At 43.3% G+C, this 22,837-nt stretch overlaps 3 protein-coding genes and 1 long non-coding RNA gene across 11 annotated transcripts; 2 read left to right on the top strand and 2 right to left on the bottom strand.

Annotated features, from left to right (window-relative positions):
• Nucleotides 1-1,024: 1,024 nt before the first annotated feature.
• Nucleotides 1,025-4,654, top strand: fam166b (family with sequence similarity 166 member B). Its single transcript, XM_037117594.1, has 6 exons — nt 1,025-1,234; nt 2,165-2,358; nt 2,789-2,931; nt 3,380-3,506; nt 3,708-3,926; nt 4,536-4,654. Exons 1-6 carry the CDS (start codon nt 1,170-1,172, stop codon nt 4,616-4,618), a joined length of 831 nt encoding a protein of 276 aa, XP_036973489.1. The 5' UTR covers nt 1,025-1,169; the 3' UTR covers nt 4,619-4,654.
• Nucleotides 4,655-4,775: 121 nt separating this feature from the next.
• Nucleotides 4,776-20,545, bottom strand: LOC119030186 (iporin). Of its 8 annotated transcripts, XM_037117590.1 has the most exons (13): nt 18,640-20,545; nt 18,494-18,571; nt 18,168-18,227; nt 15,523-15,718; nt 12,755-14,132; nt 12,268-12,562; nt 10,555-11,526; nt 9,201-9,277; nt 8,891-9,065; nt 8,691-8,796; nt 8,544-8,590; nt 6,875-7,529; nt 4,776-6,752 (listed from the first exon to the last, which is right to left on the bottom strand). In XM_037117590.1, the coding sequence occupies exons 5-13, from the start codon at nt 14,075-14,077 to the stop codon at nt 6,641-6,643; spliced, it is 3,762 nt and encodes a 1,253-aa protein (XP_036973485.1). In that variant the 5' UTR covers nt 14,078-14,132; nt 15,523-15,718; nt 18,168-18,227; nt 18,494-18,571; nt 18,640-20,545; the 3' UTR covers nt 4,776-6,640. The 8 variants fall into 8 exon arrangements, with proteins under 8 accessions (XP_036973485.1, XP_036973482.1, XP_036973483.1 ...); XM_037117587.1 differs by lacking the exon at nt 15,523-15,718 and having other exon boundaries at nt 18,494-20,545; XM_037117588.1 differs by lacking the exons at nt 15,523-15,718; nt 18,168-18,227.
• On the top strand, nt 8,999-9,383 carry LOC119030190. The gene is made up of 2 exons (XR_005078198.1): nt 8,999-9,139; nt 9,212-9,383. It is a non-coding gene; the product is annotated as an uncharacterized LOC119030190 (long non-coding RNA).
• A 342-nt stretch (nt 20,546-20,887) lies between the features above and the next one.
• LOC119030189 (liver-expressed antimicrobial peptide 2) lies at nt 20,888-22,413 on the bottom strand. Its single transcript, XM_037117595.1, has 3 exons — nt 22,185-22,413; nt 21,924-22,063; nt 20,888-21,392 (listed from the first exon to the last, which is right to left on the bottom strand). Exons 1-3 carry the CDS (start codon nt 22,248-22,250, stop codon nt 21,362-21,364), a joined length of 237 nt encoding a protein of 78 aa, XP_036973490.1. The 5' UTR covers nt 22,251-22,413; the 3' UTR covers nt 20,888-21,361.
• Nucleotides 22,414-22,837: the final 424 nt, after the last annotated feature.

The following is a 22,837-nucleotide window of genomic DNA, read 5'->3' as shown; positions in this document are numbered from 1 at the left end:
TAAAGATTGCAATTAACACTACGGCAGCACAATATGCACTCAAACAATAATGTCCCTAAAACATTGACTCTACTGGGTGTATTTCAATCACTCATAAAATGCAATGTGTTATGCATTACTTTTATGTATGATAAATGAAGATTTGCATTAATTAACTTAATTTAGGCAGACTGAGCTGTTTAATGTATTCACATTGATACAACATGATAGAAAAGCTGTGATTGAATAAAAACATTTTGCGTAAAATAATGTACTTGAATTAGATGAAGATTTTCATGTGAATTAAACATAATTTCATTTTAATGAGGGTGATTGGTTTGGATGGATACTGCCAGAACAATGTGACATGGGAATCATCGCCATGGCATCCAAAGTTTCATTTTCACCAAAGAAGTCATGATGATGTGGTATTTGTTCATGTCTGTTCGGAAAAAAATGTAATGCTGCTTTGTTTCACATTTATAATTGTGCAGCTGTTATTCACACATAATAAATAAATAAATAAATAAATAAATACCGCCTTACAGGTTCCTATACTTTTAATTATTAAGATAAAGGGGGGACTTTAATTATTCTTACTTTATATATGTTTATTTTTCCATTTGTTTGTTAATGAACAGTGTTGTCTATTTTGAATAAACAAACAAACAAACAAACAAACAAATAAATGGCCCTGGTCTTCACAGTATGTAAGCCTTCTGGTCACTGTAAACATTCCTTTACATCATATTTAGCCACTAGGGGTCGATGTTGAGCATTTCTAGAAACTGAAAAATAAAACATCTATCTTTTTTAAAAGACGCCAGAAACTCTCCACGTCTGATCTGTAATCATTTAAATCCATTGAAATTATTATTATTTAAAACTAGTATGACGGTTTGCAAATCAACAGAAAGTCCACATGGCGACATCACAACATAAATGAGTCGGTACCAGGACTATGAACGTATTCAGTTCCTCCACTGCGCGCCGTCTCGTAGAACAACAATGCTATTTTTATTTATTTATTTATTTATTTATTTTTAAATCATTGCAGAAAACGCGTGTTTGAGACGTCAGCGGTTTAAAGTCAGTGAGCTCCGTGTGTGTGTGTGTTTGTGTTTGAATCTGTGTAGCAACCAGTAAACAGCGCCGACCCGACCCGCTGCTGCAGCTCCAACAGCACCGACATGGACCGGTACGCCCCTAAATTTAGCAAAGTTCTGGTCACAGCTGATCCACACTACATCCCGGGGTGAGTACATGTCTCCTGAAAGCCAGGGGCCGGTCAGAAATATACATGACGTTCATGTTAGCGAGGAAATCAGTGATGTTGCATGATTGTACTCTGTACTGCGATGGAATTAAAAAAATATATATCATGTCATACTGTGTAAACACATTTCGGGTCCTGAATGTACTGAAGTATTTCTGTTTGATGCAACTTGGTACCTCCCCTCAAGTTACTCACACTCTACCTGTACAGAGAAAGATGTGGTGATTTTTAAATATTTGTGATAAACTGAGAATTACAGTTAACTTATAATCAATTCAACTATGAGTTAATTGTGATTTTACTGTCAACAAACAACAAAACTCTTTGTAAACTATTAATCCAGAGACTTTAAGGGTTTATCAGCATCAGTTACAACAACAACATCGTAATGTTTATAGATGAACTACACAGTATTTGTTTAACATTCATAAAGTGTTATAAACAGCAGGTGTTAGTTGCTTAATAAATGGTTCATGAGGCGTTTCATTGCTTGGTTACAGTAAAATAACTAACTCGTTATCTAAAGTTTAATTATCCTTTTATTGACCTTTTATGAATGATTAAGTGTTAAAGGTGCAGTATGTAGTTTTGAGGAAGACATTTTAATAAGGGGATCATTGACTGATTTATTCCATGCCTAAACAAACAAACACACACACTCACCTTAGAGGACAACACACTTTGTATATATGTGGCAGACCCTGTCACCTTTCTTGCTTCAAACAGTGTTCTGGGATCTTGTTTTCCTCTAAGAACTTGTTTATTCAGTTACGAAGAAACAAATATCTCTGCGTTTATATTATTACCTCATTAGTATTGTAAATATTCAAATTCAGAGTTTGAATTTCAGCACCCCTTTTAAGTTCCACTAAAGCTTCTACCTGGTTTGTGACTGCCTGATGTTTTCAGGTACTCAGGTTACTGTCCACAGCTCAAGTACACTGTGGGGAAGTCTTACGGCCACCTCACAGCCGAGCTGCTGACCAGTCCTGATGTGAACCGCTCCAGTCGTCCGGTCCTCCACTCGGGTCTTGCCCCCCTCGCAGGGTCCAGCAGTGCTCTCTCTGACAGTAACTTGAAGAAGGCGATACCAGGATACACAGGCAGGTATCACACACTCACACAGCAGGGGGGGGTCAACACGGTCTGAACACCTCATGCAAGGTGATTTCACATTTGGGGGAAAAAACCCTTTAATAGAGTTACAAGCCAATTACCGAGTTATGTTGTGAAATAAGTGTCACTCAGCTGCATGTGTCAGTGCAATAATCATTTAGATATGTGAGCTTCTACGGGACAACAAATATGAGACGATGAGAACATGAGAATAATCTGTGTCCACTTGCTAAATTATTAAACGACCAGTAGATCAGTGTTGAAAATCACGATAACGTACACCAAGCAGCCACATTGGTAGTGTGTTGTCGATGGTGATTATAAAGTAAAGGCCCTTGTTTTGGTTTTTGGCTTCATGGCTCGACGCCACTTGACATTGAGGTGAACCAGCTCTGATGTCACCTGTTGGTGTTTCAGGCTTCATTCCAAGACGTCAGAACTACTTTGCCTGCAGCTACTCTGAAGCGTGTCGTAAAGCGCTCTCTGAGTTTTACCAGGGGGGCCAGCGGCAGTCGTCAGACCTGCCAGCTGTTGCCAACAATAGCCGCCAACAGTTTGAGGTAACCCAAACAACACCCCCCCCCCCCATACACACAGCCCTGAATACTTTCACACTTGTTCAATTATCCATGGTGGGACTCCAGTGTCACTGTAATTTAATCCACCCTTTAAAAAGAATGAGAGGTAGAACTGGTCAGCTTTCCAGAGGGACCAACGACAAATTCATGTATTATGTCTCCGAGATCCAAGTGATTCAATCCTTTTTTTAGACAATTAAATGGAATTAGCAGTAGTACTGTTACTTGTCTTGTGGCACAAATATCCATTCATTGCGCAAAATTGAAATAAGTTAAGATTAAACCTGTGTTTATGTGTGTTATATATACTGTTCGATATAGAATCATTGTTGCCTCAACAAACCTGCTGTTAAAGCTTAAACAAGTCCCGTACATCATCATTTTTGATCATAGAGCTTGTGTCATATCTGAGTCATGCATGTTTGTCCAGAGGCCGAAACCCCCTTTGATAGCAATCTCCAACCAAGTGATCGACTACAAGCCCTTAAAGTCCTTCACCCCGGCTGGAAAACCATACTCCATGGATGATGATGACCCGTGCAAGTGCTTCATCTCAGGTACCACAACAGGAACTAACGGTTGTTTCTAGTAAAAAGCCAGTATCATCCCCTCTCATATTGCACATACAGTCATCTACATTTATATGAACTATATTTATAACTATATTTATACTGTCTTTCACACTTCCTATCTCTTGCACACCATGCCTAAGAATTCCTAAAAATACACCATCAGCTCACTGAGTCATGTCTTTACAGGTTTCACAGGACATGTGCCAAAATCTCGCTTCCTGTTTGGCAAAGGTTACCCCATGATCACCAACCAGGCACTGATCCAGTTTGGGAAGCAGCAGCAGGCTGACCCCACCGCCCAAGACTTCGCAGGGAGGAGGAGCAGCAGCAGCACGATAACTCCCTTGCCCGAGATCTGTCCATCCAACAGGGGTGTGGTGCCATCATTCACAGGACACATCCCAGGTGAGTGATGGTGTTAGCAACACATTTCACACCACGACGTCATGTGATTTATTCATTTGAATTCAGAGGGGCCGTTCACCCAAAATAAAAAATACACACTTTCCCTCTTAGCTGTAGTGCTTTTTATCCATCTAGATTGTTTTGGTGGGAGTCGAGATTCAGTAGGTTTTCCTTCCCTTGAATATAATGAAACTAGAATGAAACCAGCTTGTGGGGTTCAAAAATCCGAGAATGAGTCATGACCCCATTTATGTTCACGTCACACGGGGTCACGAGCACAAGCCTCTTGCCCTTGAGTAGATGCCCACTTCCTTCTCAGCAATGATACAGTTGGCAATTGTGGTTTGGTAGGAAGGACTAAATGTGTCTGCATGAAACGGCTCACAACAAGGTCAGTACATCATCTTGAGTAACTGTGTCATGATTCCTAGAAAGAGACATCGCTGTTGAGTTTTTCAAATGTATTTTTTTTGGCACTCCAGGAGCAGAGTGTTGTCAAGTTCCATTCTAGTCAAGTGAATAGAATGGAACTAGACAAATATGTATTTTGGATTTTGGGGTGAACTGCCATCTTGATATACAGTTAAAATATGTTTAACTATTACACAGGATACAAGTTCATGTACGGACAAACCTTTGGTCAGCTGTCCAAGAATGCACTGGAAAAGAGCGGCATCAGGTGGAAGTCATAATACCATCAATAAAATGATGATCACTGGCATGATGAAGTTGTGGCATGAGTCAAATGTAGGTTATCAGGAAGTCCTGACAGTTTGTGTTGGATTTCAAGCATACGTGGCACATAAGTGAACATCTGCGCTGTTCACTGTGACAAGAAGAAGACGGATGAATATGTTAAGTCTTTATTGACAGACTTTGATTGTCACTGGGCAATAGAGGAAGCATTCAGAGGACGACAAAAATGATACTAGGTGGAGCAATTTCACAGACTTCACGTTATTGCAGAACATTAAAAATTCTCTATTTCACAAATGGAGAAAAACACATTTTCTGTTCTTTCCTCTTTCTTGCCTTACCACCACTCTACCAAGAGATACCTGACACACGTGTAAATACCTGAAACAGCCACAAGGTGGCTTAAATTTGTGCAACTGAACAAACTTCACTGGAAGACATACTACTGTATATACCAAGCAGTTCCGCACACTGTCAATGTCAGTGTCAAAAAATGTCCAAAACTCCACAGCTATAAAAACACTAACAGGGGGAAAAGAGATCTAGTAAGTACTGAAGAACTGTACTGTCTGGTTGTAAACTCATGCACCTACGGTAAATCCATGCTGGGACTTCGCTCAAGAAAGCAAATGACTGGAAATCAAACGTCACAGACAATCCACACGGCTGGTGTGTAACATATTTGGCACTAGTAAGAGTGTATTGCTCACTTTTTTTTCCACCTACAGATTAAAGGTACAGTTATGGAGAGAATGACAGTGACTTATGAGAAAATGGATAGTTTTGCACCACAAGAATGTCCAACAGTCTACAGCAGGTCGATATTCACATTTTGTGATTGATATTCGCCTACGGGAGCAAGGAGAGTTAAATAACAGGCGCCCATTTACAATTATCTCCAAGTGCAATTGCAAGTAGGGGGAATCGGCCCTCATTCATCAAGCTGCGTCCTGGAAAAGAGTTCAGGATCGACTGTGGAAAGTGATCCTGGCTCTCCCGACCATATTCATGAGGCTTTATCTCACAACTAGGATCAGCACAAAATACGCGAAATGTACACCGATAAAACAACGACTGAAGGAACTCGAGTCATTCACACCAGGAGATGTTTGCACCAGCTGTTCGAAAGTTTAAATGAAGCCTTAACTCAGTTTTGACTTTGAAGTGCAGATTTATAAAACTGGCTGCACCACAAAAAAACATTTCTTACATAGAGAGCAGTTGTTAGGATTGCTGTAGTTTTATACCCTGTAACTTCCAGGTAATCTTGTGGAGCCAGACCTCCAGAGCAATGTGTCGGCGCCGGAGAAATGTCAAATGGCTGCAACGACTGAAAAAACGCTCTAGCCTGTGTCTTTAAACCAATCAGTATTACCTTGTTGTAGCGCCTTCAGAAGGACTTACTTTTGGACTTTGTAGATGTATTGTTTGCAGGCGTCTCAAAGAATATTTTCAGTTTTCAGTCACAGTTCAGCCAAGACGGGAAAAAATAATGTCTTGGATTAAAATGATAAGTCAGTGTTCACTTTTGATTACACATGGTACATGAACAGATGATGCTGATCGCAAAAATCAGCTCTGTTTGAAGGTGTGAGTGAGAAGACACCCAATGAGAGCTGACGCAGGACGTGAGGCACCGCCCCCAGGCACAATGCCAACATTTTAAGGAGTCCCTTGCGATGCTACAGCGACTTCCTGCTTCCTTCCTGACAGTGATACAGATGTGTCCTTGAAAGTTTTTCCCGGAGTTGTAATGGTGCAACCTGATCATTACATTTGGATGATAAGAACATAAAAGGACGCACAAACTCGGCGACGGGTTTACGAATAGCTGGTGCAAGGCAGAGCTTGATGAAGGTGGGCCGTTGCCGAAGCTGTTAATCCTCTATGTTGTGTGCTTTCTGTTTCAGTTTGGCAGTGTGACCGAGCACTGTGTATGTATTATCATGCAGTTACAACTTTTTGTTATTACACTAAATAGCCTCTGCTCTGTCCTCCACCCACAGAGGCTTTAGTTTTCAAGACTCCTTCTCGGTCTGAGCTCCTCCAAGCTTCATTGACCTGATGGACTGAGCCAACAGTCCGAGCTGCGATCTGTCCAAATGCAGCCACTGTGATGGTCGCTTGCACCTACGAAAAAAACAATAAAGAGTCATTTGTTACAAGTCAACTGTTACGGCGTCTGTCCTCCATTAAATCTGCATCCAAGTCTCACAATGAAATAATACAAAAAAACAATCTCAGGTTCTTACCTCCTTGTTTGTGCTCCAATCTGACTGTGAGAAAGGGTGTCTGTCCTGGTGGGAGTATCAGCTGCTCCGAACAGTTTGGCCCAGCGAGGCCAGCCCTGACACGGGCTCTCGTCCCGGGCACAAGTTGATGAATTTGGTGTGTCATTGTCTTTCTCTCCCTTCCTCTCTTCTTGCCTGCTGTCCATACTTATTTGCGACCACGCGTCCGCATTATTCTGGCTACAGTCCTCTGCCTCATCCACACCGTCCATCAGGTCAGACTCTTTCGGCCACCACTCTGGAATAGGAGCTAACGACGGACTCCTGTTGGCCTGCAGCCGTTCGGAACTGAGTGTCTCATCTTGGTGATGCAGAACTGTCGGCTGTGACGCCTCAGTTTGTTGACCACTGCCGGTGCGGTCTACCTTTTTGTCAGCTTGCAGTAATGGCCAGCTGGTCACGAGGAGGGCTGAGCACGGCGGAGGTGGAGAAACACCCTCCTCCTCTGAACACAGCTGTCTGTTACGTAACAGTCGGGGCTCCAGGAGCAGGTTGAGGTCAAAGGGCATCACAGAGAGCGGCTGCAGCAGAAGAAGCAGCTCCTGAAACAAGGGCTGACACTGACCCAGTGACGTGGACAGGAAGCCCCAAGAATGGTAGTATGTAGTCACCACATCTGTGGAGACGGTAGTGAGTGTGAGCAAACATACGCAATCATTTGTTGGTAAAAGTTACAGACAAAATACATGATAAAATCAAAAGGTATTCGTCCCATCCAGGGGAAATTTGCTCACGTCATCCGTTTGCCTGGAAATAAATGGGGACCGACTAATGACTGGAAAACGATCTGTCACATCAGGTGCCATGGTTTACTGCTCCAGAAAATAGGTCAAACCTTAATAACAACTTAATGTAGCAGCAGAGACGATTTCTAGTCCCTGTTAAGTCAGCCAACCAACTTTAGCTAACATTAAAACTTCCTAGCATTATTAGGATTTTCCAAACTGAATAAACGCCCCACAAATAAACAGGAAACCTTGCTAGCTCAATCTGTTTGTAACTAAGATGTCTGATGAAAAAAGACTCAGCCATTAACATCACGTTTTTAAGCTTGTAGCGCCATGTCAGGGAAATAGACTACTAGACTACTATATTTTCAGTGATGAGCTTGTTGTGCCGTCATGCTGATTGTGATGTTTTGGGCTTTTGGTTGTTTCTTTATTTCATTTTGCAGATTGGGTGTCATATGTCACTATCCACTTCCTGCCTTTGTCTTTTCCCCGCCCTTTTTCTGTGTACTCCAGTGGTACATCAGTTGATTTTTTTTAATCCTGTGTCTCTGTGTCTGTTCTCTGTATTGTTGATGTGCTCCCCATGTCTTTATGATTTGTCCTCCGTTTTTTCGTGTGACTGCTTAGTTTTCTGGATTCTGGATTCTGGATGAACCGTGAGACTGATCTGATCAAGTCTCTAGTTGAGATTTCTGGGTCAGAACTACTTATTGTATTATTATATAACGCGTTAACTAGCTGCTATGCGAGGCTTCAATGGAGCCAACTGCTGACATCACACTGACATGACATTTTTCAGTGTGTGCCAAAGTGGTCGCCCAAACGTCCATCTGACACTGTGCCTTGCTGATACAGTGTGGCCAAAAATAAATGGTACAGTAAACTGACTGTGCGCTCACCTTTTTGACTCTGGAGGTGACTGAGCCAGAACTCCAAAGCTCTCAAGCTAGGAGAAAGAAAACGACCAACGAAAGATAAATGTGCGCAGTGATGCCATTAGCATTCTTCACATCATCAGTATGATCAAAGGTTGCTGCAGTACTTACTTAAGCAGGCCCATGAGGAAGGCTCTCAGTCTCATACAGTGGCTGGTGAGCTGAGGACATAGTCTGATTTTGGTGACCAGGCTGTGAAGGACCCTGGTGGACGGACCTGTGGCAGAGTTGGACAGAAGAGTTCGTCAAAGAGCCCACAACAAAGAGACAACTAGCACACTCACGATATTTGAATCACAATAACTGGTTACCAATCCTAGTAGAGATTTCAACTACACTCCAGGAGTGGTTGCGCCGCTGCCCGATGATTATATCCAGTTTGTGATCCCTTAGACCGTCCTCTAGAATATTCTGGATCGCCGGACACAAATGTTCCAGGACCAGACCGGCGATTGTGGGACTGCGAGAGCTGTTACCCAGACGCATCTGTGGCAAGAGAAGAGAAATACGACACAGTGTATTTCCTGCTGACACAAGTTATTTGACTCCAGTCCATGAATGTAAGTAATATTAGTTTGGCACTGTTCCATTGTGATGCTGCTTAGCTCTGCCAATTTATACCTTTTCTTCAGGGTCTCTGCTGCTGCCAAAATGAGCCATGATCAGATCCACCGCCCGGCTCACAGACCTCAGTAAACCTAAAGACAGCAGACAAGGGAAGTGCTTCGATGAGCTGATGCTTCCATGTTTGGGCAAAATTGCAACAGTACACGTCACAACAACAATAAACAGAAAAAAAAGGGATGCTGTGAAATAAAATAAGCTGTTTCTTTGGGCAGGGCGGGATGATTTAAAGGTGCAATATGTAAGAATCTAAGTTGAACGACAGTGACATTTTTGTGATTTTTACAGAGATATCTACTCCTGATCCAAAGCTTGTGTGCTAGCGGTGTAAACAACAGCTCTTCCCAGTTGGGGCTCCACGCCTTATTTTTGTTTTTTTGGAGAATTAATTTTTACATATTGCACCTTTAACCAGTTTGCAGTAAAACTCAATTCCTGTCTTGAAGCGATTTGTCTTGTTCTGTCTGTCTGCTTCGCAGACTCGTGTCAAAAAATTCTTGATTGATACTGAAAGCAGGTTGCAGTCATATTACTGCTGGTGCTGCTAAAAAAAAAATGACTCAACAAAGAAAAATCTCTTTTGGATTTAGATTTCCACCTCGCTAACTAGGTCAATGCATACAACATATGAGAGGGAGAGAGAGATGGCGTCTGGGTTCATTATCATATCGCAGGAATGCAAATGTGCTCAAGAACTCGAGATGAAAGGGTGAGTTTTTTTTTTCATTTTAGCAACGATCCTCCTTGACTCCCCTCTCCCTTGCCTCCCTTTCTTCATCTCTAGCCTCTGCAAATGTCACGGTGAATTCTTTATGCATGTTGATGCCGCCTGCAGTGCTGCACCACACAGACTGTTAACCACTGCTGCTAATGTCTCCATCGCTGATTATCCATTGCAGAAGGCCCACATTTACGTAATCACATTTGCACCGAGTGGACCATATGGTGGCGGCACTGAAACAAAGTGATTTAGGTGTGTTATAAATCATTAACACTGTTTCTACTGCATCGCTCTCCCTCTCGTCCTTCTCTTGGAGCTCGAAGTCGCGCGCACACACATAGGCTACAGAGCAGAAGGCTCGGCCAATCCTGTGCAGGGAGAGTTAAAAATAGGTCATGTTTGAGAGGAAGCCCCTTCAGGGTATTGAAGGCACTGCTGCAGCACAGTGAGTTTTTATTGCTGCTCTCAAACGCTTATCACTGGATAGACAATCCAATCAAGGAGGAATACAGTCGTTCCTGTTACTGGGTCACTTTTACCCCATTCAATATTCACTGTACGGCACATACTCCATTTGACATCACGTTTTATACAAACTGATACGGTGTATCAGTCATTCATCGACCTCACCTCTCCTCTGAAGATGGCTGATAGACATGGACTCATAAGATGTTTCGGGTGAGAGGCAGAACTCCGTGGGCGGCTTGTCGCTCAGGATCAGAGATTCACTGTGTTGACTCTGACTCTTCCCAGCAGTCTCTGGGATTTGCTGCGAGTGCAGCCCGGAAGCAGCAAACGATAGCAGAGAACTTAAAGAGGAGAGAGGAGCTACTGAGGAGAGGGCAGCTGTAAAGCTACTGGGAAAAATGCTGGAGTCAGCTGCAGGTGCTGCCTGGTACTGAGGGAGCTTCTTCTCTGGGGGAGACAGGGACGCCTGCAGGTTTGGGTGATGGGTGTCAGTGGTCAGGGTTAAAGTGGGTGGTGTATGGGAGAATATTGAATGGTAGGAGGTGTGTGGCTGGGGCTGACGGATCGCACGGCTCTGCTCAGGTGTGAGGTTAATAAGGTCCTGGTAGGTGGGGATTTTAACGAGACTGGGCTGATTTGGGGCTTGGGTCAGATTTATAAAAGTCTGAGTTTTGCCTGAGTGCGGGCTCAGTCTATTCTGCACCTGAACCTGTGGTGGCTTTGGGCTAGTGTGACCTGGATCCAGGCTGCTTTTTGATGTAAGTGGACTCGGGTGTCCTTGGCCTCTGCTGGACTGGCTCCACGTGTGTCTGCGGCTGAAGCACTCTGGACTCGGCGTGCAGGTGGAGCAGGTGTCAGAGCTGGAGGGAGCCTCCAGGAAGACGGGGTAGTGGCCCCCCATAGGTGATAGCTGGAGATTAGAGAAGCATTGACTCCTTTTGCCCTTGAATTTGAAGCCTGACTGGGAGCTGCCAGACTTGCCGCTCTTCTGGTTCATGTACTGCTCCAGAAGGCAGCCCAAGTGTTGGGCCTGGGGTTTGTCTGCAGGGACGAGGACAAACGGCTGGATGGGCAGCGAGGTCGGTCTCTGGGCCTTACTGAAGCGCACCACTTCATTTTCCGAAGAACATGCTCCTGAAGAGGAGGGAATGGATACAAAAAATAGTGTGAACAGCAGTTTCTGTTATCTGATAATCACTGATGGACATATAAGAATTCTATGGCTAATAATTATCCACCAAACACGAAGATCGCCTGGTGTGATTACATGCAAAGTCAATGCAAAGTGTATTTGTGCAAGTTTAAAATCTTCTCAAAAGCACTTCATAAATGTTAAGACTAGGTGACAAATAGGCCTCACAACAATACTGTAGTGGCAAAGTGGGTAAAGGCTAGTATTAGAACAGGTAGAATATTTTAGTAGGTCATATCACTAAACTGTAATGCTACCTTTTTAGCCAGGAAAAGACAACACTGATACCATATCACGATATACAAAATCCAAGACAGTATATAGTCACGTTACGTAAATTATCTCACTAGAAGGAGAGAGAGCAAAGAGGAAAAGTGAAAGACGCTGTACAATAATAACCAACGTCTCTGGTGGGTGCTGAGTTTAGTCAGACCTCTAACTGAGCACAGACATCAACTATGTTTCTACCTTTTCCATATTCAACTAGCTGATTGTTTAGTGTCATTCCGAGGTTGTCATCCTGACGCTTTGGGTTGGCTATCTCCATGCACTGGTTGTAGGCTCAATAAACACGTCTGCGGTATTGAATCAGAATCTCTTATTTGGAACAGATGTTGAATTTTTTTTCACTCATTTATAAAACAGTGCAACAAATACAAAAAATCTCTTATTGATTGCCTTACCCCTCTCAGCAGCGTCAGTATCACAGTGCTCCCGGTCCAGGATCACAGATGGCTGTGTGGATGCCATGCTTGTGCCTTGGCGCTCACTGCTATGTGGGCTACACTGGCTGGGGCACAGCGAACAGGGCGAGTGGGAGAAGCTTTGGATGCTGTCTGTGTGTTTCTTCCTGCAGAGGGCTTTGTCAGTGGAGGTGGTGGCGACTTGGTAATCATAGGTCTGCGGCTGAGGGCAGTCAGACCCGGTGCTGCACTGTGCAGAGGAGAACCTCTTTTGTTGATCTTCTTTCTCCTGATGCTGATTCAGAAAAGATAGAGGGTGATGTTGGAAAACGTTTGTATGGGGTTCAGACATGACCAGAAAGAACCTTATTTTTTAAATACCTGTGCATTATTTTATTTTTTTTTACATTTTCCTTGTAAAAATGTTGAGGGTACCTTTACCATCTAATTCAGTTATAAGAAAGGAACATTTCCATTCCAACATTACCTTCTTGACTTCTTTATGTTGTGCCTCCTTCTTATGGTCAACGAAGAGTTGCTCGGAGGGAGGGAAGGGGCTGCTTCTGCTCTGACCCTCGGGGCAGCTGGTGTGGCTGGACCAGGCCGGGCTGGGCGACTGTGAGGAGAGGTCACAAGTCACAAGCTTGTAGTACTTCTGGTTGGTCCCTATGGACAGCGTGGCCTGGCTTTGTAGACACGCAGTCAGGTCGGAGACCTCCAGAGAGGAGAGACCAGGGGGTAGCGGCTCCAGGGAGTAAAGGTTGCAGTTCGAGTCGAGGCCCTGAGGAGACCAGCAGGAAGCAGAGGGCGTAGTATCAACCTCCTCTTTTGCGGGAGAGTGTCGGACGTCCTCGGCTGGAGTTTTGGGAACAGGCTGGAGGTTGAGGAACACGGATCCTTCAGACGAATGACAGGGGTGAACTGCAGGACTGCTGAGGTCATGAGGCGTGGCAGGGTTGTTGCTCCGGTTGTAGATGGTGCAGAAGTTAACCAAGACGCCATCGGAGCTGTTGCAAGAGGAGTCGCTGACGTACTCTGTGTGGCCGTTGGAGAACAGCTCTGGGGAACATTTGTGTTGGCTGTGGATGCAGCAGGACAAGTTATCCTTCAGTCTGTCTGAGTCATGCTCTCCGTAAGCTACGGTGCCAGATCTGCTGCCATGAAAGCACTGGCACTCGGCCTGCAGTGAGTCCAGCTGGTTGGGCTGGTTAGAGAGCCACTCTCGGTCACTCTGAGAACCCAACATGGTCCCTTCGTTGCTCCATTCACTGTCCACATCCCTGTGGGACAATGTATAGTTTCTTGCACCATTACTCACAGGCCAGTTGGAATTTCCATGCAACACAAAGGATGAGTCCTCGTGATATCTGTGTAGATTACCTCCATCGCTATCTTCATCTTCCTCATCCTCGTCGAGGTCTGCGTTGGGAAGAAATGAGTTGTGTGATCGCAGGCTGCCTCGGGCTCCAGAGCTTTCCTTCTTTAGATGGGAACTCGTCTCCTCAGGTGACGAGTTGGAGTCATACCTCCCGCTGCTGTCACTGCCCCCTTCCTCCTCCGCCCGGTCCTCGTTGAGAATGCTGTAGCTGCTGGAGAAATGTTTTCTGCCGCCGGTGAAGGCATGCTCTCGGTTCAGCGAGTCTTGCTCTGGGAGGGACACGGCTCGGGTCAGGCCCACCGAGCACAACCGGCCGGGCCTCTTGGCCGTGCTGCACAGGGCCTGGACAGGAAGTTGCCAGGTGGGAAGCTGAACCACGGGGAAGTGGCATGCTATCAGGGTGTCCCCTGAGAGACTGGACGTCCCAATCATGATGCTGGATGAGGCTGGGCCATGGAAAGTGTCTCCATGCTCCTAAAATGTAATCCTGAAAGTAAAGAAGAGAATCGCTTCTGAGTGTGATGGATCTGCTTTAAATGTGACATCAGAGGTGGGTTTCATGCATACAGAGTACAAAGGTGGATACATGTAGATTATATGTGTGGATATATAAAATACATGAAACAATCAGTTTCTACTACTGCTCCTGTGTATTCAGTCTGAACTCAGATTGGTTGTCATGGTGATGGGAATGCATTAAACCCACTCCTTGAGAATATAATACTGAGAATTCAAGATGCAATATGTAAGAATTGGCCTCCTGTCAAATTCCTGCAAAAAGCAAATGGGGAGCAGTATACTACAAGTGTAACCGCTAGCTGCTGCTAATTGTGGCTGCCCTTAGCTAGTTTGCTCGATTAGCCATGCAGCTAGCAGTCTGGACCTGGAGCTTGGGACGTGTTGGTGTTTACAACCCTCGCAAAGGAGCTCTGGGCCAGAGTGGGTAGATAGTGTAACTCTACAACACAATAAACAGACGTCACAACAACATTGGTGATTAATTTTAGTTCATTTTAATGTTTTCAACTAGAATGTTCCACCTATAAAAAATGCATGAAATCAGTCATCAGAATTAAGGCTTGGATTACAAAAAGCTGGTTTGCGGTATAAAAGAGAAATGTAACAGGATGTGATAATTTTGCTTATCCTTTTAGACAAATACTACATTGAAATTGTTTTTCTTGTAAATATATGCTTATTCTGAATTTCACATTTTCACACGAGTTGGGACGGGAGCAACAAATGACTGGGAAAGTCATGGAATGTTGGGAGCATTTCACAGATAAACAGGTTCACTGGTCACAGGTGATTCAGTTTCACGATTGGATATGAAAGGAACATCCTCGAAAAGGCTCAGAATCAGCTCAAATCTGTGTTAGTAATGAAAATGAAATGAAATGTAATGAAATGTAATGTAATGAAAAAACACTCTAAAATGTATCACCACACAACGCCACAGCACTCATGCTTGTGAATTGAATGTTGATTTCGCTACCGTGTGTTTAGACCTGGCCCTATCAGCAGACGTGTGCCCTCCTGTATTTGTGTAAAACTGTTTTCAATTGTGCACCGTCGTACCCTGGAGACATGTTTTAATGCTGCATGTGAATGTAATCTGGATAAATTATATCTTTGTTGTGTGAAGCGTTCATGTTGATCTCTCTGTGGGATGTGCTTCTTGATTTTAATTTTTTTTTTTTCTGCCCTCAATGGACCCTCTTAGCTATAATGCTGTTACAAGTTTAAAGCCTCAGAGACCTCATTACAGACTATAGTTTAAAAAAAAATATGCATTTTATGTTTGGGTGTAAAAGCATCCCGGAAGAATAGAAAAAGTTGCAAACGTGAAGCACAACTTCAGGCGACTGCTCCCTCACATCGCATCGCTGGTCCTCCAGTCACAGTCCCGCTCTGCTGTCTGCTTGTGGCCCTCAGCACAGCCTCGCCTCCATAATTCAGTCAACCGTTAACAAACTCCTCCTCTCTCCGCCTGGGCCAACCGCCGTCGCTCACAGATACTCAGCGGCTCTGTAACTAGGGCAGCTGCACTGCAGAGACGCACCGCTGGCGCCGCTAAGAGTAAATACATTTTCACATCAGTTTAGTTAATGCAACTCCACCATATTCGTCTGCATTACTCCTGAATTTACAGGCATCAAGCCTGAAAGAGAAACCAAATGAATAATGATCATCGTCCTGTCATAAAATACAACTGTGATGACTGGGAAAAAACAAAACTATAAAGTGTCTGTATGCTGAGGATTTAAGTTATCAGTGACCGTTAATGTTGCTAGGATACAATCCCACACCATTCACTGATACCTGCCGTCAGCCTGGAGCTGTGTTGTGAATTTAAACTAGACTGAAAACCGTGAGCAGGAGATCCAACACCTTAGAAGTAACATCTTGTTTTTTGGCCCTTTACATCTTGCGTCGGGCTGCGGCCGTCACACTGCTGTGTTATTGTCTGGTTTTAATGTGTAAACAATCTGAACAACATCTGCTGCAGACGACCACGAGGAGGTAATCCTCTTTATCATCATGTCCCTGGGATAAACAACAGCTTTACCATGGCAACGGATAGTAAACACATCGAGTTACCGATGGAAAAACAACCTTTGCAGGACTCTTTTAATCATAAATAGCATCTCTGGTAAACTTGTTTATGGCGCGATTCACGACAAAAGCACCTAGAGATAAAACAGAATTTCACATTGTAGCCACATTACAGTGTTTTATGTATATTTTGCATTTTCACGGCAGCTAACGGTGCATTTACAGGCTGACAGAGTGCTCTCAAGTCTTCTTGCCTGTTAAACTGGTGCAATAAAGATTCCTAAAGTACTGAACGAGCTGCTTACAGATAGGACGACATCATACGCTGGTGCTTTGACTGCTGAGCTGCTGGTATCAGTATTTCAGAGCAGAGGGGTCCACCTCTCTCCATCTCCATTTAGCCAGTGATGGTGATTTCTGGTTTGGAAGCTATAGGTTGAGATGTTCAGAGCGAAGAATCTGTGCAGTGTCTCGTGATTGGCTGACTAGTAGGTGGCCCTTCCCTTATTTTTTTTTTAAAGACGAGCAGGTGGAGGAGGGACTCTCTCTTCCAGACAAAGCAGACTATCTCTAGAGTTTTTGTCTCATTTGTTTTTTTTTTTCACTGTTTTGTTTGTTAGTTTAGTTGAGTGTTTGTCAGTCCTGCCCTGCGTGGTGTAGATGTTTCCCTACTCTGGCACACCTGATTCAAATGAATGGCTTGTAATCAGGGCTCAGCAGAGCTTGATGACGAGCAGATCGTTTGAATCCGGCGTGTTGGAGGAACAGGGACACGTCTAAATTTAGATCCTCAGGTACGATGCCCTCCTTGCATATGGCTGGTCGTGGGGTTGAGCCCGTTGTCAGAGTTGTGCTGTTGGGGCTGTGACATTCAGCCAAGTCGGTCAGCCGCCACTTCATCTGATCAATATAAAATGTGGATGCTTCGCTGCAGGGCTTCGGTTAACCTTCCTCGGATTCAAACAACAAAATGCTGAGCATCAAGTATTTCAGAAGACTTACTAAATCTGCCTCACAACAGAAGAGACATGTTTCATATAAGTGCAACGACATAATCACAGGAGCTGCTGTGTTTTTGATGAGGGTAAATGTGTCGCAATGTTCCTGCTCTAATCGTGACTTATATAGCAACCAGATATTCAGATGTGATTGGCCATCCAGCTGGTTTGAAAAAATCTGGCTATTGTTTGATTACTGCTTGACTCCACAGCAGAGCATCCTATTTATGGCTGCAGCTCAGGAGGCAGAGCAGGTAGGAACTTAATTATAGAGCTCGTGTTTTGTCCTTGAGCAAGACACTGAATCCCCCACAGTTTTCGGTGAACGGGTAGGTGAGGAAGAAAACGTAGGAGAATGCTGTTGGACGTCCTTTTTTTTGAAAGACAGTCACACAAATTATTTTAAATTGATATGTTGTTATTTGATTGGTTGGATAAAAATGTCTCTGCCGATGAAACATGAAAGATGATTGGAATAATTCTCGATCCTGTCGCGTCTCGTCCATCTTATCTTCAACAGTTCAATAGTTCAATACCACAGGAGAAAAGTAGGCCAGCGCGACTGACGAGCTGTCTGCAGAGGACTAACAACTCCACCGCACACACTCCACTGTTGCCTCCGAAATTGCAGCACAATTGTCGTCTGGGTACTGGAGCACGCTGGGATGGAGACGGCTGTGACTAACTGGGGGTATTTCACTGGATATTCGTCTGTCAGGTCAAGTCAGCATTCTTACATGAGAGGTGGGACTGTGCAGGCAAAGAGCGCCCCCATTTTTTTTTCTTTTTTTTTTTGGGTTCTCCTGCTTGGAGACAGACGATGTTGACGCCTGTCAGCTGGGATGCTGCTGTCTATAATGGAAACATCACAGCTCATTTTGGGTCCATAATCATGCGAGGAAAAGTTTCAGAGATGCCAATTAACAGGAAACATGACCAGATTGTGTAGGATCTGGAAAGTAACATACATTTGTGCACGGATGAAGAGAGGAGGCAGGCTCTATGGGGAGTGTACTGTATGAAGGCATCTGTGATGGTGAAATATGCAAGTAGGACAACGTGTTAGACAGAATGAGACAGTGAACATACCATGACAGAAGTAGCATCTCTTTTCCTCTCTTACACACACGCACAAACACAATTAAACCTCACATAAAGTAAGATAAATTAGCATCAAGTCACAGCTGAATAATTGACTTCAAGGCAAAGTAGCTAAAGCACATATAAAGACGAGCAGTCCTGTGTTTTGAAGCACCCATCACATGAGCTTTTATTACATTAATAACACACCTACCTGAAATCAGTCCTCAGCCGGAGGTGATGTCCATCCTCTTCTTCCAAATGGCCTGATTTGGACCAAATATCCTGCAACCTAACAATATATATATATATATAAAAAAAATAGTAATAATAATAAAAAATCATCTCATCTCGACGCACCTTTGACGTCAAAGCTGCATCAGGAAGCTCTTATTTTCCCGCGCTGTTATGCGACATCTACGACTCAGATCAATCAGCTTCATAACTCTGTTATCAGGTCGGATGATGCGGGTCCGGCTCTGACGGCCCGGACACACTCAACGGTCCACACGCCGCCGCTCCAGCACCGCTCGGCACCCTGGCGGAGAGCTGACGTCACGCCGGCTTCGGCCAATGAGGAGGGAGAAGCGCCTGCCACTCAGCGCGGCCGAGACACCTGGTAGGAAATGGTTTATTAATAAAGTCTGTCAAATGGTAAAAATAAACATCATGAGTAGGCTTGTAACTTATGTCCCAGTTACACCGTGTGAGGACTGGAATCATGACTGTGCGTTTTATTATGATGAGTCACACCCAAGATTCTGCCTACTGAGGAAACAACACATTTAGTTATAATTAATCATGCCGAATTATCATTAGGGCCATTTTATTACTGACTGGAGATTGTTCTCATACCTAACTTAAATCTTTTAATAATATAAAGTGAACGTTATTTTAATTTTCCACTTTTCAAATGGAGATTCAATGAAAAGAAAATCAGCTACAACTACTTTTTAATAATGGATTAAGTTGTCATTTTTCAAGCAAAATTGTGACACGATTTCTGTTCCCAGCTTCTTAAATGTAATGATTAGCTGCTGGTCTTTGACTGGACTGGTCTTTTATGATGGTAAATGAAGAGTGTTTCGGTTTGGGACTGCTGGCTGGACAAAAGAAGCCATTTGAAGATGTCAGTCTGGGCTCTGAGACATTGTGATGAGCACCTTACTTAATATAGTTACTTTGCTGATTGGCAAATTGGCAAATAACAATAGCAATAAATCCACATATCAGTAACCTATGGCATTCACATACCTGTAGAACCCATCAGTGACTGTTTTAGTGCCTAAATAGAGACGTGATGGATAAAAAAAACAACAACAAATTGTTAAGCCATAAACTGATCACATACAGACCTTAAACTGTTGCTGTAGTAATTAGTAGTCAGTACTGTTGTATCATTTTAGTGTGCATACATAACTGCAGGCTGTTGGTTTTGCACAGGTCTTCTCACTAAGCCTGTGTCAGCTCGCCCTCCAGTGGGGAAAAACGAGCAGTGAGTGTTCAGCTACTGATGCATCCATTTTCAAGGACAATTGTACAAAATGTCTCACGTGGTTGCCCCCTGTCATATCCTATGGGTAACTTTATGTCCAAAGTAAAAACCCACATGGTGGTGACACTGCTCTGTGGGTATCGAAGGCACCCTCAACAACCAGGAAACAGTTTGGCTCATTCTGGAAGCTCATAGAGGTCTTCTGCAGATGTTTTTTTCAGCTGGATGCCTCATATGAATATTAATACCTGTAAAAGCGCATGTTGCTGGATTGAGCCACACACATTAGTACTGCAGTGGACAGATGTCAAAAGTCAGACATCTTTTTTTACCACGCACTGTTTAGTGTGAATTTTTGCTTATTTAAATTTTACTCACTACAATCTACACTATAGTTACAGTGTAGATCAACTTTACATATATCTATCTCTATATATCAGGGTTATCTATCATAGTTTAATGCACATGTTTATCTATATTTTTATTTTCACCATTTTTTTTTCTTTATATGTTATCTATGTTCTTAGAATTTCTCCATGCAATGAAGGAGAACTGTGTTGTAACCCAGTTTTGACTTTTGGTGATTAATGAAGTATTTGTGATTCTGTTTTTTACTTTGACCAGCTCTCATCATCATCAACACCAGACAAACGTTGAGAGCCGCTTTAATATTTGGTTTCTCCACATTAGCAAGAATTTGCCATATTTACATGGCAAATCCTAAATCCTCACATTCCCAACCCTCCCGTCCATTCTCTTATCAAAGTAACTATGGAGGTTTTCCTGTCATTTTTTTTTTCAAGTGTATTTATATTTCTGGTACTTTGTTGCAGCAATAAATAATAAGTAATGGTTCAAAACATGTAAAACATGTAAAAAAGGAAAAAGAAAAAGAAAGTGAGACAAAGCCTGTCCCTTGGTCAGTGAAGAGTTTGAATTTATAGTATCACATGGCCTGTGATGAAAAGGTACAGAAATAAATTCAATTAAAAAAGAAATCCCAGTCATCTTTTTTAACAAACAGCATCAAAGTGTTTATAATCTTTTCCCATTCCACTGAAAGAATAAAAGAAACGTTGCTTATACGGGATTCTGAACTTCAAACAAAATTTGGTCAATACAACCTCTTTTTTTTATAAAAGTATAAATGTTTACATAGTTTACAATATGTACAAATAAATATGAAATATCAAATCCAACCAATAAAATCAGAGCACCTCACAAACTTTGCACGAGTATTTATATTTCCTTATCAAAGACAGATTTATACAGCTCCGTGTATGTGTGTCCTGGTGGCGAGCGTTTTGGACAAATTAAATCCTAAAAAAAAAAAATCAATTCTGCAGTAGATGGAGCCACTGTGACTGCTCACATGAACGCAGCGTTTATGGCGTTGTTTACGCTGCAGTGCGGCGCCAGATCAGATTACATTAACTCAAAGCACGGAGTTTGATAAGGAGCCAGCAGGTCTTCAGTTCGAGCTGGCAGCATGTCAGAGCGGTGATTTATTACAGGGTTGATTTTGAGAAGCTGCGGTCCATAAAGTTGTTTGTCACCCTGATGTAGTTATTTTTTTGTGTCTCTTGGTCAGGTGCTCCAGAAAGAACAGATATTTTTCCTGCGGAGATAAGGAGAAACTTTATTGTAGGGTCATTCCTGCCATGCACAATACACGTGGGCAAGACATGACACATTACACTCACACAGTGCAAAGATATCATCACATGACGTCTTTGAATACTATGAAATGGAAATTTACGTCTATTTGATATCACTTGGAGGAATGCCTGCGATTTCACATTGGTGATAAAATACTTTATAGAGACAGACATAAATCAGTTACAATATAAATAAGTGTTAAAATTAAAAACTACAAATGAAGCATGTTCATTAATTCATACATTTCTGCTGATTGTGAGTTTAAGCTGGAAATGTTTGAGTTTTTAGTATTTATTTTTTTGGGCCTTTGTGTTGTTTTATTGATAGAACAGCTCAAGATACAACAGAAAACAGGAAGAGAAGGGTGGTGGGAGTGACACGCAGCAAAGAGCCCCAGGCCGGGACTCAAACCTCGGGCTGCTGCAGCGAGGACAAAGCCTCTGCACATGGGACGCCCACTCTACCAACTGAGCTAAACGAAGCCCCTTACCTGCAGTACTTTGTGCCGCACTCCAGGTGGTCCCTGCAGCTGGCACCCACAGGCTTCATGCTGTTCCATCGCCACAAAAGTGACCGCTTGGTCCTCTGCAGCAAGCCATTCCAGTTGTCGGGTAGAGGAAGTGAACTGACCTGTAAAAGGCAAATATAGCATCTTTTAACAACTCATGAAGGGCACATTCCATCAAAAATCAATAGAGACTAAAGCAAAGTCTCAGGTCATAAACAGCAAACACAGAAGCTGTTAACTTACCTGGACGGCACAGATCAGAGACAATAAAACAGCGGCGACGATGATTCTCTCCTGGAGAGTCCTCATGATGTTTGCACTTCGGCAACAAGACAGGAGCTGTTCGGTGTCAGGGCTGATACGTCCTCCCACGCCGCTTGTATTAAAGGCCCAAACTGGGTTGGGGAGGAGTTACACTCTGACAGATTTGAGAGATTTATCCTCCTATTTGCTGCGTTAATGACTGAGGCTGAGGTTTGGCGGGGAGGCTGATCTCAAGTCAGAGCCAATGAGGCAGACTTCTCTACACAGTGGAACTTATCAGTTTTATAAGGACGACCGAGGTAATAGTTTATCTGCAGGGAGCCAAAGTACACTTTAACCCGCTAATTAAGGACAATTCCACGTCGGCGGTGTCTAAATGAAACCGCAAAATAGATGTAATCCATCCATCCATTTACGGAAACCTTCACCCTGGAGCCACTGATTCAGATCTGACCCCAGGACCTCCGTGCTGAGATGCTGCTGACCATGAAGCTGCCTGTATGAATAGTCCTGCCCATAATAGCTCAAATTCAACGGCTAGAGTGGAGACTTTCTGGCAAATGAAATCGAATGTATGAAGTATGAAGATTGGCAAAATTAGAAAACAATCAGGGTTGCAAAAATTGCTGCCG

The sequence above is a fragment of the Acanthopagrus latus genome, chromosome 12, assembly GCF_904848185.1.
Source record: "Acanthopagrus latus isolate v.2019 chromosome 12, fAcaLat1.1, whole genome shotgun sequence".
Taxonomy (NCBI): Eukaryota; Metazoa; Chordata; class Actinopteri; order Spariformes; family Sparidae; genus Acanthopagrus; species Acanthopagrus latus.
Note: the sequence above shows the minus strand (reverse complement) of the source record. Positions and strands in the feature narration are given on the sequence as shown.

Bases quoted from the DNA above. Each gene is read 5' to 3' on its own strand.
- LOC119030189 (XM_037117595.1), bottom strand. From the start codon at position 22,250: ATGAGGACTCTCCAGGAGAGAATCATCGTCGCCGCTGTTTTATTGTCT. The intron at 22,064-22,184 runs GTAAGTTAACAG...TGCCTTTTACAG, and splicing joins CTCTGATCTGTGCCGTCCAG to GTCAGTTCACTTCCTCTACC. The intron at 21,393-21,923 runs GTAAGGGGCTTC...TTATCTCCGCAG, and splicing joins TGCGGCACAAAGTACTGCAG to GAAAAATATCTGTTCTTTCT.
- fam166b (XM_037117594.1), top strand. From the start codon at position 1,170: ATGGACCGGTACGCCCCTAAATTTAGCAAAGTTCTGGTCACAGCTGAT. The intron at 1,235-2,164 runs GTGAGTACATGT...TGATGTTTTCAG, and splicing joins GATCCACACTACATCCCGGG to GTACTCAGGTTACTGTCCAC. The intron at 2,932-3,379 runs GTAACCCAAACA...ATGTTTGTCCAG, and splicing joins ATAGCCGCCAACAGTTTGAG to AGGCCGAAACCCCCTTTGAT.
- LOC119030186 (XM_037117587.1), bottom strand. From the start codon at position 14,077: ATGATTGGGACGTCCAGTCTCTCAGGGGACACCCTGATAGCATGCCAC. The intron at 9,066-9,200 runs GTATAAATTGGC...CTCTTGCCACAG, and splicing joins GCAGAGACCCTGAAGAAAAG to ATGCGTCTGGGTAACAGCTC. The intron at 8,591-8,690 runs GTAAGTACTGCA...TCTTTCTCCTAG, and splicing joins TTCCTCATGGGCCTGCTTAA to CTTGAGAGCTTTGGAGTTCT.